The sequence below is a fragment of the Podarcis bocagei genome, assembly GCF_964188305.1.
Source record: "Podarcis bocagei genome assembly, chromosome: 6".
NCBI classification, from domain to species: Eukaryota; Metazoa; Chordata; class Lepidosauria; order Squamata; family Lacertidae; genus Podarcis; species Podarcis bocagei.
The window spans coordinates 85,761,742-85,778,779 of NC_138130.1; the positions used below are offsets into that span (position 1 = coordinate 85,761,742).

General features: G+C 43.7%; 1 protein-coding gene and 1 long non-coding RNA gene across 4 annotated transcripts in view; one reads left to right on the forward strand and one right to left on the reverse strand.

Moving 5' to 3' along the window:
- The window catches only part of LOC308589875, a 69,254-nt gene extending 53,958 nt beyond the window's left edge, over positions 1–15,296 (reverse strand). Inside the window, exon 1 of the long non-coding RNA XR_014009525.1 lies at positions 15,111–15,296. This is a non-coding gene — a long non-coding RNA (uncharacterized lncRNA). The remainder of the gene's footprint in view (positions 1–15,110) is intronic.
- Positions 780–16,426, forward strand: POGLUT3 (protein O-glucosyltransferase 3). 3 transcript variants are annotated; one of them, XM_081199377.1, is made up of 8 exons: positions 780–1,210; positions 5,570–5,767; positions 6,105–6,391; positions 7,130–7,346; positions 9,168–9,364; positions 13,077–13,271; positions 15,482–15,586; positions 16,011–16,426. In XM_081199377.1, the coding sequence occupies exons 1-8, from the start codon at positions 985–987 to the stop codon at positions 16,134–16,136; spliced, it is 1,551 nt and encodes a 516-aa protein (XP_081055503.1). In that variant the 5' UTR covers positions 780–984; the 3' UTR covers positions 16,137–16,426. The 3 variants fall into 3 exon arrangements, with proteins under 3 accessions (XP_081055503.1, XP_081055504.1, XP_081055505.1); XM_081199379.1 differs by lacking the exon at positions 780–1,210 and adding an exon at positions 1,249–1,545; XM_081199378.1 differs by lacking the exon at positions 13,077–13,271 and having other exon boundaries at positions 784–1,210.
- The last annotated feature ends 612 nt before the right edge of the window (positions 16,427–17,038 follow it).

Sequence of the window (17,038 nt, forward strand, 5' to 3'; positions counted from 1 at the left end):
TTTGTGGGCTTATTTACAAGGCTGGCTTAAAAGGAGCAAGATGGGCTGTTTTATTCTTCACGGCCAATACTGGTAATCTCAAAGTCCTGAAAATCTAAAGGGCCGAGGTATTCAGCATCCTCACTAGTTAACAAAATGTAATTGAGCAGTGGTGCTGGCACTGAATGACAACTCCCATGCTCTTGGCTTTTAATATACTATATGTGTGCTTATGCTTACACATATACCTATGCTCTTGGCTTCAGTACCAAGCCAGGGTTGTTTTCCCCTCATCCCACCTTCTGCTTTACTTATCGAATTTGAGGAAGAATTCTGGTAGACTCCACTCCAGACCTTGTTGACGACTGCGAGGCATTTCGGCGAGTTATATAAAAAAAGCGGCTTTGCGATTTTTTTAAGCGTAGCAGTTCAATCCAGAGCATAGCTGTCAACGTTCCCCCCCCCCTTTTTTTAAAGGAAATTCCCTTTTTCCGAATAGGATTCCTCGCAAGAAAAGGGAAAAGTTGACAGCTATGATCCAGAGCTGCGCATGCTAATGCAAACCCCTCTTCCTCTATTTGCTGAAATTTTCTCGGGAGAAATTCCGCACGCTTCGGATTGGCAAGTAGCACTCGCCCTGCGTAAATTGATCACATGATGGGGTGCACCCACGCAACTTGAATGGCAATGCCCATCAACTTTTTTGGGGAGGCTGGTTCGCCCCCTCCAACATTTTATCGGGGAGCCAAAGGGGACTCGGCCCTAAGAATAGAGACCCGCCTCCGCTCCCCCCGGGACCAATTTGGATTTCTGCCTGGAGAGGAAAAAGGATGTTGCCGCCCCTCATGATTGGCCATCAAACGTCCCAATCAAATCAAGCCACTCAATATTCCCCTCCCAAAAAAAGAAGCAGCAAAGTTTGCAAAAACTTCGGAGGGGAACCAGGAGGGGCGTCGGAGTGGACCTTCCCCTCCCCACCCCACCCCCATCGCTTAGGCCCAGGCAATGCTGCCCAGGGGCGCCCGGGGCTGTTTGCAAACCGCGCTGCTGCTCGGGGCTGCCGTCTTGTGGGCTTCCCGGCAGAGCTTCTCGGAGCCTCCGCCGGCGGTGAGCGCGGAAAGGAGCCTGGTTTGGGGGCCCGGCTTGCGGGCCGAGGCCACCCTCCCCGTCCGGTATTTCTGGCTGCAGGCGGTCGGCAGCGACGGGCGCAACTTCACGCGCTCCCCGCCAGGTATTGCGCCGCGCGGCCGTCGGAGCAGCTTCTCCTGATTCTCCTTCTCGGCCGGCCAAGGCGCCTCCGAGCGAGGTTTGGAGACCCGCCTCGCACGGGAGACGCCCAGCGCCGCGGCGTCTGGCGGACAGGAGGGCTCTCTGCTCCCCGACGGGTCCGGCTGCGCCCCGGAAGCCGCGCCTGGCTTTGCAGCCGACGTGTCAAGGGCAAGGGGCAGCAGGCCCTCGTGAGGCGGGAAAAGACGGCCGGGCGGGGCGGAAGGGTTGAGCATCTTCATGGAGAATTTGGGGTTATTAGGATCCCCTGTGCGAAACCGTGGAGAGCTGCTGCTGCCGGTCAGTGTGGGCAATAGCGAGCTAGGCGGACTAGTAGCCCGGTTTGGCGTCGGGCAGCTTCCTAGGCATTCTTAGCACAGGCTCACATTTAAAACAAACAACCGGAAGAACAAGAAGAACCTTTTTCAGTGCTGTGCTAAATTTTAATTTTTTTAATCTAGAGTGGGTGTGCGTTATTTCTTATTTTTGACATGACACCCGGGCCTCGCCACCATCTCTGCTTGTGGAAGGTAGGCCAAAGTTGCAGGATGGAGGATGCCTGCTCCTGGATCAAAGTCATTGCAGAGGTTTCTTAGGTGCAGTTTTGAGTCCAGCGTTAAGTCATGTTAAAAGCTGTGCAAGAGCTGGTCATAGGCGTAGAGGTAGCAATGATCCCATTCCCAGATTTAGACTCTTTCATTAGGAAAGGTTTCCTCCCCTTATTTATTTATTATTACATTTACATTTATATTCTGTCTTTCCTACAAGATATTCCAAAAATCCTCCCACTTTTACTCTTGCCTCAGCCCTGTGAGGTAGGCTCATCTGAGAGATAATGACTGCCCCATGGTTATCATGGCTCAATACAGATTTTAACATGGAACTCCCTAGTCCTAGCTTAATACTCTTAATTGCTACACTGGCTCTACATATGGTAATAATAATAATAATAATAATAATAATAATAATAATAATAATAATAATAATAAATACTTTATTATTCATACCCCGTCCATCTGGCTAGGTTTCCCCAGCCAGTCTGGGCGGCTCCCAACAGAATATTAAAAACACGATAAAAACATCAAACATCAAAAACTTCCCTAAACAGGGCTGCCTTCAGATGTCTTCTAAAAGTCAGATAGTTGTTTATTTCCTTGACATCTGATGGGAGGGCGTTCCGCAGGGCGGGCGCCACTACCGAGAAGCCGAACATTGCCACCTGCAAACTACTGGAAATCAAGTGTTAAAAAAAGAGATGGCCGCAGAGTCTGGCTCAAACAGGCTCATGTTGTTCCATGAGTTGGGAGTCCAATACTATTTGAAAGACCACAGATATTTGTTGTCCTTCCCCTCCTTTTCATCTTAAAATAAAGACTCCCTGACACCCAGCTTTGTATGTGAATGATGGATCTATTCCACAATCTAGTATGTTCCTTATCCCTGGTTCTGCCAGCAAGCTTTTCCTGCAAAGTCTGTTTTGGGATCATGGGCCTGGGCAAAGCTATTTTCAAGGTCACAGGGCAGGCGTCATAGTTGAAATTTAAAGGCAAGAAAGAAGGTGGTTGCGCAAGAGTGATATACTTTCACACCCTTTCAAATGGAAGTTCAAGGTGAAAATGACAAGCAAGCTAATAGCCTGCCAACATCCTGAGGAGGTAGGATGCATCATCAAAGTGGCAGGAGCAAAACAGGCCCAACTCGCCTGCAACAGGGTTTGAGTATATTGCCAGGTCATCCGTAAAATAAGCTGCAAGTGGATATGGTTATTTCTGGTGAGCTGTAAGAAGAGCGGTTCATTTTGTACACTACCTAAAAATGTGTACATTAGGCAGGATCGCGCTTTCGGGCACTTGGCACTGGAACAACATGGTTGGCATGCTTTTCTGAAATGGCACACTCACCAGACTTTTGCACAGGTATAAAGTTGAGTGAGTAGTTGATCAACTTTCATTCTGTCCACAGTGCCAGGATTCAGACTGCTTCGCCTGCAAGCGCTCTTAACTCCTCTTCCTATTTCTGTTTGTATTACTTGGCTTTGTTTACGTTGAGATGATAGCATAGCCTAAGGTAGCATCTTCTGTTTTCATCCTTTTTTAAATTGTCAGTTTACATTAAGGCTGATTCACTCGTGATGTGGGTACAGGTTGTGGCTGTATTTGCCAGCCTGTATCAAATTCTGTGACTTTCCTGTTCTTGCATGGGATCAAAGAATTGCACACGGCTGTGTTTTCGCAAGGAAGAGTAGCTAATGCTGAGAGACATTAAAACAAGGTTATTTATCCTTCGAAGACAGAGGTCCTGTGGCTGGGACGGGACGATATGGGATTGGGGGGGGGAAACTCCCATCTCTTGCGGGGGTGCAATTAGTGCCAGCACCGTCCGTTAAGAGTTTGGGTGTAATCTTCGACACCTCCCTTTCCATGGAGGCGCAGATTGCAGCTATAACAAAGGCGGCATTTTTCCATCTCCGCCAAGCTAAGCAGTTGGCTCCTTACCTCTCTCGCCCTGACCTAGTCACTGTGATCCACGCAACGGTCACCTCCAGACTGGATTATTGTAACTCGCTCTACGTGGGGCTGCCCTTGAGACTGACCCAGAAACTCCAGCGGGTGCAGAATGCCGCGGCGAGACTCCTTACGGGGTCTTCGCTGCGAGATCACATTCATCCGGTGCTATACCAGCTGCACTGGCTCCCGGTGGAGTACAGGATCAGGTTTAAGGTGCTGGTTTTAACCTTCAGAGCCCTATACGGCCTAGGACCCTCGTACCTACGGGACCGCCTCTCCTGGTATGCCCCACAGAGGAACTTACAGTCTTCAAATAAAAACATCTTGAAGGTCCCAGGCCACAGAGAGGTTAGTCTGGCCTCAACTAGAGCCAGGGCTTTTTCGGCTGCGGCTCCAACCTGGTGGAACGCTCTGTCACAAGAGACAAGGGCCCTCCAGGACTTGACATCTTTCCGCAGGGCCTGCAAGACAGAGCTGTTCCACCAGGCCTTTGGTCAGGGCGCAGCCTGACTCCCTCCTTTGGCAATCTTTACAGAACTTTAGTATGGTTGCCATCAATTTTGATTTTAATTAATTTTTATAATGTTTTTAGAATGCTGCACTATTTTAGTGTTATTAGCCGCCCTGAGCCCGGCTTTGGCTGGGGAGGGCGGGATATAAATAAATTTTATTATTATTATTATTATTATTATTATTATTATTATTATTATTATTATAATTAATTAATTAATTAATTAATTAATTCTGCTATTGAAGTGGCATTGTAACTGGAGAGTTTCCGAGTCACAAAATACGATAGAGGTGCCTAAAATTATGCCTGATGTTGAGAGAGTGAATAGGGATATGTATAAAAAGTTTTCCCTCTCGTAATACTAAAACTCGGGTGCTTCCCTTGAAGTTGAATGTTAGAAAATGCAGGAGAGACAAAAGAAAGTACTTCTTTTCAAAGCACATAGTTCACATAGTTAAGATATGTGCTCCTGCAAGAGGTAGTGATGGCCAACAACTTGGATGGCTTTTAGAATGGGATTAGATAAATTCACCAGTTCAAGTTCATCATTGGTTTCAAACCAAGCTTTGTTCTGCCCCTCCATTGTTGGAGAAGGTGCCTTTGGATACCAGTTGCTTGGAATCAAAACTGGGGAGAGTACAGATAGAATATAGTCAATGTGGCTATCAGCTATTGATCTGATTCAGCAGGGCTTATACATACATACCGTATTTTTCGCTCTGTAAGACGCACCAGACCACAAGACGCACCTAGTTTTTGGAGGAGGAAAACAAGAAAAAAAATATTCTGAATCTCAGAAGCCAGAACAGCAAGAGGGATCGCGGTGCAGTGAAAGCAGCAATCCCTCTTGCTGTTCTGGCTTCTGGGATAGCTGCGCAGCCTGCATTCACTCCATAAGACGCACACACATTTCCCCTTTTTAGGAGGGAAAAAGTGAGACTTGTAGAGCAAAAAATACGGTATACACACCCATCCTTTTATTTGTGTGCCACGTTTCTATAGCCAAAACCATACTCAAGGCTACTTACAGCATGAAAAAATTACATAATTACAAATGTAACATAAATCACAATTAGGTCCAAAACAAAGATACAAAAAGTTAACAGCAACAACACCCCTCCCCAACAAAACCTCTTAAACAATGCCCTAGCCCAAGAGTCGCTCAGCAGCCTTGACTTTTGTAGCTGGAGTCAGTCAGGGCCCTGCCAGGTCAGGTGGGGGGGGGACACCTCACAGCCAAGGTGTTGTTAACTTAAAGCAAGTAACGCAGAATGTCTAAAGTTATATCTGTTTTCTTCTTCTTTAGGAATTGCACAATTTGAAGTGAAAATCAAACCCATCTCCCCCAAAGAAGTCGTTCAGATCCATGTCACTAAGTTTCTGGACAGGAACGATGGCTCCTTTCTCATGCGATATCGGTTGTATGGAAGTGTCAAGGAGGGCTTAAAGGTGGAGATTCTTTATGGTGGTGCACATGTCGCTGAATCTCCCTATATCCTGAAGGGTAACGTGGTTTAGTTTTTTCTCCTGAATTTCCAGGGCTCTGACCCACTGGGCATTGCTCAGTTGAGGTAGGGGAGAACACCTGTAAAACCGAACTGGCATGTATGTGTAGTCATCCAAAAACTTAACAGACCTTATGCAGGCAATTAACTGTCTCCAAAAGAAAAGAAGTTGTCTTGAAAATGGCTCCCTTTTTTGCATTTTCAGAGATCTGGATAAGGAAGATTGGTTTAAACCAGGGTTTTCCAAACTTGGGTCTCTTGCAGAGGACCACCTTGCAGAGGGGCCATCTTGAATTCATGGAATATTTTATAAAGGTCATCCTCTGTCTTCTTCAGGTCCAGTTTATCATGAATATTGCGAATGCCCGGAAGAAGATGCTCAGATTTGGGAGAAAAGTCTTTCATGTCCTTCAGAGCACCCTCAGATTACCGAAGATTTTGCTGTGTTTCCTAGCATTGATCTTCAGCGGATGTTGGATGAGGTTCCACCAAGGTTTGCCCAAAAGATGGGAGCCATTGTTCATTATACTGTCATCGGCAATCGCATCTATCGCCGGTCCTTGGGGAAGTATACAGACTTCAAAATGTTCTCGGATGAAATGTTGTTGTCACTGGCGAGGAAGGTATATTTCCACAGATACTTGCTTAGTACACACTGTTAGTACACACTGGCCATGTTTGCACATCATGATAAAGCAAGGATGGCTAACCTGTGGCTCTCGCAGGTGTTCTTGAAATACAACTCCCACCATTGCTGAGCCTTGGCTGGTTGGGGTTGATGGGAATTGTGGCTCAGCAAGTTCTGAAGACCACAGGTTAGCCACCCTGACACTAAACAATGTTCTTTTTAGCACATTTGCAAGCCTTTGCCTCATATTCTGCCTTCACCTCCTCCCACATAGCTGCATCGCTAACTAAAACAGAAAGTGGAAGCTAAAGCAACTAGTAGAACAACATGAACTACTACTACTACTACTACTACTACTACTACTACTACTGATTTATTACTTATACACCGCCCATCTGGCCAGGCCTCCCCAGCCACTCTGGGCGGCTTCCAACAGGATATTAAAAACACAGTAAAACATCAAACATTAAAAAAATTCCATAAACAGGGGCTGCCTTCAGGTGTCTTCTAAAAGTCCAATAGTTGTTTATTTCCTTGACATCTGATGGGAGGGCGTTCCACAGAGTGGGCACCACCACCAAGAAGGCCCTCTGCCTGGTTCCCTGTAACCTCACTTCTCGCAGTGAGGGAACCGCCAGAAGGCCCTCAGAGCTGGACCTCAGTGTCCAGGCAGAACGATGCGGGTGGAGACGCTCCTTCAGGTATACTATAAAGGTGTTTTGGCTTGTTTTAGGTTCACCTTCCTGATGTGGAATTTTATCTCAATGTTGCGGATTGGCCTGTTGAGCATCGGAAAGCAAACAACACCCCTGGCCCTCTGCCTATCCTTTCCTGGTGTGGGTCTCTGGATTCAGCAGACCTGGTGCTTCCAACCTACGATGTCACCCATTCAACCCTAGAAACTCTGCGAGGCGTCACAAATGACCTCCTGTCTATTCAAGGAAACACAGGTAACATGGGAATCTGTGTGTGGGGTTTTTTCCAGACAGAGATAAGCATATAAGAAGTGTCTGCTGGATCTGGACATCTGTTCCAGCGTCCTGTTCTCACATGGCCAATCAGATGCCAAACAGGCAACCCTGTTTAGGGACGTTTTTAATGTTTAATAGGTTATTGTATTTTAATATTCTGTTGGAAGCTGCCCAGAGTGGGGAAATCCAGCCGGAAGGGCGGGGTATAAATAAATTATTATTATTATTATTATTATTATTATTATTATTATTATTATTACTTGAAGCCCTAAAGCAGAGCCTGTGTGCAATAGCATCCCCCACACCTGTGATCTCAGAATCCAGCATTCCAGGGTGGATAAAAATCAATGTTGTTTTTTAAAATAAAAATCGGATTTTTATTTTTTTAAAATCAGATTTTTAAAATTTAAATTGGATTTTTTTAAAAAAAATTAAATTGGGTTTTTAAAATAAAATGCTTTTGGAGGAAAAAACTTTCTAAAGATAGTTTTCTATTTAAGTTACATTATAGTCCAAAGGCTATTCATCAGGAAATAAGGATTTTTTAAAAGTTTTTCATGTGTACTAAGTTGTTTTTTTTAGAAATGTTTAACCACATCAGTTAACAAACATGGATACATATGCTATAATGTTATTGTTTTAGTTAAATAAATTGTTTAAATTATTAAGGAAATGATTATTTTGCTCCTTCCATTAAAGTACAGCAGAAAAGTTGTCCAAGTATAAACAGTTAACTTATTAAACTTCGCAATAATTTCATAATTATCTGTCTGTGTATTTCTAATAGTATAACCAAATCAGTAATTTTTGATGTAACTGCAAAAACTACTCTGAATATTTATTATTCCAAAAATGAAACCTTCATCTGGTTGTAAATATTAAGATTATACCAGTCAGACCTCACCTGGAGTACTGTGTCCAGTTCTGGGCACCACAGTTCAAGAAGGACACTGACAAGCTGGAACGTGTCCAGAGGAGGGCAACCAAAGTGGTCAAAGGCCTGGAAACGATGCCTTATGAGGAACGGCTAAGGGAGCTGGGCATGTTTAGCCTGGAGAAGAGGAGGTTAAGGGGTGATATGATAGCCATGTTCAAATATATAAAAGGATGTCACATAGAGGAGGGAGAAAGGTTGTTTTCTGCTGCTCCAGAAAAGCGGACATGGAGCAATGGATCCAAACTACAAGAAAGAAGATTCCACCTAAACATTAGGAAGAACTTCCTGACAGTAAGAGCTGTTCGACAGTGGAATTTGCTGCCAAGGAGTGTGGTGGAGTCTCCTACTTTGGAGGTCTTTAAGCAGAGGCTTGACAACCATATGTCAGGAGTGCTCTGATGGTGTTTCCTGCTTGGCAGGGGGTTGGACTCAATGGCCCTTGTGGTCTCTTCCAACTCTATGATTCTATGATTCTATGAAGATTGAGTCTTTCTGTAAAAAGTCTTACAGACTATTGATTTAAATCAATTTGATTTAAATTAAATCCACCTTGCTGTATTCAGAGACATAGTGCCTCCCGTAGCAGAGGAAGAATAGTATTTTGAACATTAATGGGTGTGATGGGGGGGTGTCCTTAGCAAATCTGCCTGGTTGAAGAAAAATAATACTGCTTGCAAATTGTAATCTCTGGAGGACAAATATTAGGCCTCCCAAGTTGCTTGGGGCATTTTGGTGTGCTGGCTGGGGCTGATGGGATTTGTAGTCCAAAACATCCGGAAGGCACCAGGTTGGCAAAAGCTGCATTAGGACTTCCAAGATTTCTGTTCACCCTCCTCCTTTATTCTATCACCCGTTAATTCCAGGACCTGCCTGGGACAACAAAATGGAACAAGGCTTCTTCAGAGGTCGAGACAGCCGGGAAGAACGGCTTCAGCTGGTGCAGCTCTCCAAGGAAAACCCAGAACTGCTGGATGCTGGAATAACAGGTTACTTCTTCTTCCGAGAAAAGGAGGCAGAGTTGGGGAAGGCTCCATTGATGGGGTTCTTTGACTTCTTTAAGGTATATCGCCTATCTTGCTAACACCGAGAGGAGACAGACAAATGTCCTTGTTTTTCGTTTCCCCTTGAAGCTCTGACTTGAGAGCCGGTTTCAGTGTTAAGGAACATCCTGTCTGGAAACTAGTGCCTCACTTAAACGTGCAATATTGCATACTTGTTTTTTTTAAATAATACTTTTTATTGATTTTAACATATAAATTATAATACATACCACAAAACGTTATCACTTATACAGTCTTTTTGGACTTCCATCAGCACCTCTGATGATCCACCGTTTCAATCACTTCTTACGCATTTCTTAACTTTATATTACCTTTAAATTTCTTAACTAATCATCCTCCCCCTTATCCATTTTTGCAATAATTCCAATAATACTCCTCACAAAACTTCTTGCAAACCTACAAACGTCATCTGATCTTCACAAATACTTTTCAAATAATCCCTAAACTTACTCCAGTCTTCTGTAAATCTCTGGTCCCGCCAATTTCAAATCCTTCCTGTTAGTTTGTCCAGTTCTGCATAGTCCATTAATTTCGTCCTCCATTCTTCTTTCGTCGGTAATTCTTCTTGCTTCCATTTTTGGGCCAATAATATTCTTGCTGCCGTTGTTGCATATAAAAAGAGCTTACATTCCTTTCTATTTATATCACTCCCTACAATGCCCAGTAAAAATGCTTCTGGTTTCTTTATAAATATTTCAACATTTTTTCCATTTCATTATATATCATCTCTCAGAAGCTTTTTACCTTCCCTCAATAGTGCATACTTGTGTGTTTTACTGCAATCGTATACCCATTGCTTATCATTTCCTCCAGCTTCCATGCATCAAAATACATGCCTGTGTGATCATCACACCTGAGATTGCGTATGTGGGTTGTGATCTGTACCGCTGCAGAGGTAGGAATTTTGGAGACTTTGAAGCAGCCTCCGTTTCAAAATGGACAAAAAAAGATAAGGATGGCGATAAGTCATGTGGACGGCATATTGCCTCCGGTACCACAGAGTCAGTAGGTCTAGGAATACCAGTTGCTGGAGAGAGGTATTGCACTCATATCCTGCTTATGGGCTTTCCATAGACATCTAGTTGGTCACTTTAGAAGCAGGCTGCTGAATTAGATGGTCGTTTGGTCTGCTCGCAGCGGCGCTTTTATGTTCCCTTTGAAACATGAGATGTTTCCTTTATACCACTTCAGGCTTATTTGTACACCCAACACAGTGTACAGTGGTACCTTAGGTTACATACAGTTTAGGTTACATACGCTTCAGGTTACAGACTCCGCTAACCCAGAAATAGTGCTTCAGGTTAAGAACTTTGCTTCAGGATGAGAACAGAAATCGTACTCCGGCGACGCGGCAGCAGCAGGAGGCCCCATTAGCTAAAGTGGTGCTTCAGGTTAAGAACAGTTTCTGGTTAAGTACGGACCTCCGGAACGAATTAAGTACTTAACCTGAGATACCGCTGTAGTCTATTCTGGCCGGTAATAGCCCTCCAGGATCTTAAACAGAGGTCTTTCCCATTGCCTTCTACCTGACGCTTTTAACTGAAGATGGCGGGCACGGAACTGTTCACCTTGTGCATGAAAAGGATGTGCTTTTACTACCAAGCTGCAGTTTGTCTTTCTGCCCAGGGTCCGACCCACACAACCCCAAGCACTTCCTTGCATATACAGTGGTACCTCGGGTTAAGTACTTAATTCATTCCGGAGGTCCGTTCTTAACCTGAAACTGTTCTTAACCTGAAGCACCTGAAGCTAGTGGGGCCTCCCACTGCTGCCGTGCGATTTCTGTTCTCATCCTGAAGCAAAGTTCTTAACCCAAGGTACTGTTTCTGGGTTAGCAGAGTCTGTAAGCTGAAGCCTATGTAACTCAAGGTACCACTGTACTGGGCCTCCTTTGACGTCAAGAACTGGCAGATGTGATCTCAGAACCACTGGCAGTCATCTTCGAGAAATCCTGGAGAACAGGCGAAGTCCCGGCAGACTGGAGGAGGGCAAATGTTGTCCCTATTTTCAAAAAGGGGAAAAGAGAGGACCCAAATAATTACCGCCCAGTCAGTCTGACATCAATAGCAGGGAAGATTCTGGAGCAGATCATTAAGCAAACAGTCTGTGAGCACCTAGAAAGGAATGCTGTGATCACCAATAGTCAGCATGGATTTCTGAAAAATAAGTCATGTCAGACTAACCTGATCTCATTTTTTGACAGAATTACAAGCCTGGTAGATGAAGGGAACTCAGTGGATATAGCCTACCTTGATTTCAGTAAGGCATTTGACAAGGTGCCCCATGATATTCTTGTAAAGAAGCTGGTAAAATGCGGTCTTGACTCTGCTACCACTCAGTGGATTTGTAACTGGCTGACTGACCGAACCCAAAGGGTGCTCATCAATGGTTCCTCTTCATCCTGGAGAAGAGTGACTAGTGGGGTGCCACAGGGTTCTGTCTTGGGCCCGGTCTTATTTAACATCTTTATCAACGACTTGGATGATGGACTCAAGGGCATCCTGATCAAATTTGCAGATGACACCAAACTGGGAGGGGTGGCTAACACCCCAGAGGACAGGATCACACTTCAAAACGACCTTGGCAGATTAGAGAACTGGGCAAAAACAAACAAAATGAATTTTAACAGGGAGAAATGTAAAGTATTGCACTTGGGCAAAAAAAATGAGAGGCACAAATACAAGATGGGTGACACCTGGCTTGAGAGCAGTACATGTGAAAAGGATCTAGGAGTCTTGGTTGACCACAAACTTGACATGAGCCAACAGTGTGACGCGGCAGCTAAAAAAGCCAATGCAATTCTGGGCTGCATCAATAGGAGTATAGCATCTAGATCAAGGGAAGTAATAGTGCCACTGTATTCTGCTCTGGTCAGACCACACCTGGAGTACTGTGTCCAGTTCTGGGCACCACAATTCAAGAAGGACACTGACAAACTGGAACGTGTCCAGAGGAGGGCAACCAAAATGGTCAAAGGCCTGGAAACGATGCCTTATGAGGAACGGCTAAGGGAGCTGGGCATGTTTAGCCTGGAGAAGAGGAGGTTAAGGGGTGATATGATAGCCATGTTCAAATATATAAAAGGATGTCACATAGAGGAGGGAGAAAGGTTGTTTTCTGCTGCTCCAGAGAAGCGGACACGGAGCAATGGATCCAAACTACAAGAAAGAAGATTCCACCTAAACATTAGGAAGAACTTCCTGACAGTAAGAGCTGTTCGACAGTGGAATTTGCTGCCAAGGAGTGTGGTGGAGTCTCCTACTTTGGAGGTCTTTAAGCAGAGGCTTGACAACCATATGTCAGGAGTGCTCTGATGGTGTTTCCTGCTTGGCAGGGGGTTGGACTCGATGGCCCTTGTGGTCTCTTCCAACTCTATGATTCTATGATTCTATGATTCTAAGTTCTGGTTGTCATTTTACTCATGTCGCAACAGCAGCTGACCCCGCAGACCCCCAGAGTTTTAGGTAGGGCTTATCCGATGAGTTGCTTCCTGTGGTTTGAAGGAGAGCTCAGAAAATCCCCTTGTACATGGCGGGAGTTTCCTATCAGGTACTTCGGATTGCAGCCTCAGGCTGAAAGATGACCAGAAAACAGATAGGGTTTGTTGCTGTTACCCAAACTGTGAAACGATTTGACTTAGCCAAGGGTGCAGTGCTTGATCCCAATGCATGCTTGGTTCATGCTGGTTTCCTTCTCCTCCTCTCCCCTCAGTACAAATACCAAGTGAGTATAGATGGCACAGTTGCAGCCTACAGGTTTCCCTACCTCATGCTGGGGGACAGCCTTGTGATCAAGCAGGCTTCGCAGTACTACGAGCACTTCTATAAGGAGCTGGCACCGTGGACCCACTACGTTCCCGTTAAAAGAAACTTGGAAGACTTGCTGGAAAGAATAAAATGGGCCAAGGTAATCATCCTCGCTGCAGAAGAAAAGCTGGGTATTATATATTTTTTTCCCCAAATTTTTTTATTGGTTTTTACAATATTAACGACAAACAAAAACACAAAACGAAGAAACATAACAAACATAAATCATAACCTTATTGAAAATAGCAGTTATTAACTTTGTAAAGCGACTTCCTCGTTTCTCCTTAGTTGAATTTCATTGCAAATCCTAATAACGGTTTTCCAAAACCCAAGTTTTATACACTTTAAATTGAACATTAATATCTTTAAATCTTCTCCTTATAATATTAAACACATTATTTTATCAGTTAACATAAATACAATCCTAAGCCCATTAAATATCTGGAAGCTATTTCCGATTAGTTTAGCTTAACAAATTTAGCTAAATAATCATTAAATTTCTTCCATTCTTCGTGGTATTCCTCCTCCTTCTGGTAGTTGGTAGTTCTACTGTTGGTAGTTCTTGGGTTTTCCACTTTTTAGCTAACAAAATACGAGCCGCAGTTGTGGCATACAAAAATAGTTTAACATCTTTCTTGGGCATTTCCAAACCTGTTATTCCGAAAAGCTGGGTATTATAAATTGCAGCACCATTTCCCAGCTGTAGTCTGTTTTAAGAAAACATGTGGATAGATAAGCATGTTCCTGCTATCATTATAGGAATAATAATAATGATGATGATAATAATAATAATAATAATTTTTTATTTATACCCCGCCCTCCCTGGCCAGAGCTGGGCTCAGGACGGCTAACACCAGTAAAATTACAATAAAAACATAATGGGGGGAAAGGGAAAAAAAACAATTTAAAATACTGGTTAAAATACAATTTAAAATGCAGCCTCATTTTAATAGTAGCCCATTTGCATCAGCACCCAAGCTCAGCATCTTTCAGCTTCTCCGGATGTGATAGGATGAGCGTCCAGCAGAGTTATGGTTTGGTTCTCATAGCTTTGAAAACCTCCCTATGATGGAGTCACAAAACCACAGCTGGCAAGTTGTAACTGCCAGCCCACAATGGAGTGTGTTCACACTCCTTGTGGTTTAGGTAGGAACTGAGACTTACGGTAACAGATGAAGAGACAAGTGTAGTTGTTTAAAAAATACCAAGCTTCCAAAAGTTCTAATCTGGAGAAGAAGGAGGAAAACACTAAGAACTTTGAAACATAGCCCCAGAACTGCAAAGTACAAATTCGCAATTGTGTTCTTCTGTATCTTCAATCTAAGCCGCATTTCCTTGTATTAACAGGGATGGGTCTATTCTTCAGCTCCGTGGCACATAAATGCGTAATGATTATATGGGTGGAAGAAGACAATTACTGCTCTGTTTTCTGAGTAACCAAATCCGTGTGAGAGATGTCAAACCTGTCTGTACACTTAGCTGTTGCTTGGGCAATAAGGGTAGCTTTCCTGAAATTAAGAAATCCCTCTCTCTAACTGTGCCAGGCTGCTACTGCTTGTGGGAGGATAATGTCATTAAAGCTTTGGATAAAGTGTGGGTAAAAGTATGAAAAGACTGGAATTAACTTTGGAGGCTCTTTCTGTGTGTAGGCTTGTACAATACAGTAGCTGTCCATAGCTTAGCATTTCTGCAGCTGCTGAAAATCAGAGCGCCCCTTTTTGCTGAACACAATCACATAGTTGCTCTATTATTTTATTCTTATGGGGTATTTATATCCTACCTTACTAACAGAAGTTCTCAAGGTAGCTTACAAAATAATACAATACAATACAATACAATACAATACAATACAATACAATACAATATTGTTGTTGTTTAGTCGTGTCCAACTCTTCGTGACCCCATGGACCAGAGCACGCCAGGCACTCCTATCTTCCACTGCCTCCCGCAGTTTGGTCAAATTCATGATGGTAGCTTCGAGAACACTATCCAACCATCTCGTCCTCTGTCGTCCCCTTCTCCTTGTGCCCTCCATCTTTCCCAACATCAGGGTCTTTCCCAACATCAGGGTCTTTTCCAGGGAGTCTTCTCTTCTCATGTGGTGGCCAAAGTATTGGAGCCTCAGCTTCACGATAATAATATAATATAATATAATATAATATAATATAATATAATATAATATAATATAATATAATATAATATAATAATAATATACAATTACATAGACAGTAGCAGTACAGTAGTTCCTACAACAGCTGAGTCTCCTGGCCAAGTACTAATGCTTGAACACAGTTTATTCCTATTCCTTAGGAAAATGATGAAGAAGTCAGAAAAATTGCCAAGGAAGGACAGGCAGCTGCAAGAGAACTACTGCAGCCTCATCGCTTTTATTGCTACTATTTCAAAGTGTTCCAGGTTAGTCCGGATTTCGGTCTATGCTTATGCTCTTCCGAACCATGCAGTCCACTCTCTTTCTCATGAAACGTGATCGTGGGGGTCTTAAAATGGTTGGGTTTCACAGCAAACCAGGATCTGGAACCATGGTTTGCTCCTGCCTCACTAACCATAGTTTAAACCAGGGACGGGCCACATATGCTGCTGCGAGGTTGTTGAGGAGCCAGCCACACCTGAATAATCGCACAATCATTTCTCTTGCTAAATAAATCAGAATGAAAGCTCATTAAGGAGTGGTGTTGTATAATGTCCCCACAAACGTCTAAGCTCAATAAACAGGGTAAACATGCTGGAAATGACCAGGGTTGTGAAAGGGAGAGATGTTTTTGTTTTGAATAGTCTGCTGTTGTTTCAGTTTCTTTCCAACCTGTTTTACGTATTTCAGAAATATGCTGAACGCCAAGCTAGTAGACCTGAAATACGGGATGGGATGGAATTTGTACCTCAGCCTGATGACAGGACTTCAGTCTGCAGCTGCCACAGGAAAAAGCCCTCAAAGGAAGAGTTATAAGTAACCCTGCCAAATGAGATCAAATATATAGCCTGTTGCAAGAATGAGGCAGGACCTAAAATCACATTTAACACTGGAATCTGGAACTAGCTTGTACATGGAGACATATTTACAATTCAGTCCTACAGCGTCTGTTCAGAAGCAAGCACCATTCAGTTTGATGGGACTTGCTTTTCGCTAAGTGTGTGTTGGAGTGTTGTCTTGGATACCTTCCTTTGCTCTGTTTCCTCTACAAGTTGCCATGTGTGCCTTTTAAAAATCTGAACAGAGAATATATAATGGTGAGGAAAGCTCTCAGACAAACTGTGTCCTTCACTTGCATGAAGTGTTTATGGGGCTAGTTTTCTAGATCACTTTCAAAGCACTCCACATAATTTGTCTCCTTGATCCTCGCAGCAGCCAGTTAAGGCAGGTCAGTACTAATGGCAATAGAGAACAGAAGAAATGCGTAAGCAAGAGTTAAATATGGATGATTGTCAGAGAAGTTGAAGGAAGTCCAAAAGTATGGAATTTGTGAAAATTTGGATAAAAATTGTATATTTATGTTAAAAATTAATAAAAAGCATTAAAAAAAAAAGGCAGGTCAGTGGTGCCCCGCAAGACGAATGCCTCGCAAGACAGAAAACTCGCTAGACGAAAGAGTTTTCCGTTTTGGAGGTGCTTCGCAAAACGAATCTCCTATGGGCTTGCTTCGCAAGACGAAAATGTCTTGCGAGTTCCTGCAGGGTTTTTTCCTCCCCCCCCCTTTTTCTAAGCCGCTAAGCCGCTTATCAGCTGATCCGATAAGCCGCTAATAGTGCTAATCCACTAATCCGTCAATGGGCTTGCTTCGCAAGACGAAAAAACCGCTAGACGAAGAGAATCACAGAACGGATTCTTTTCGTCTTGCGAGGCACCACTGT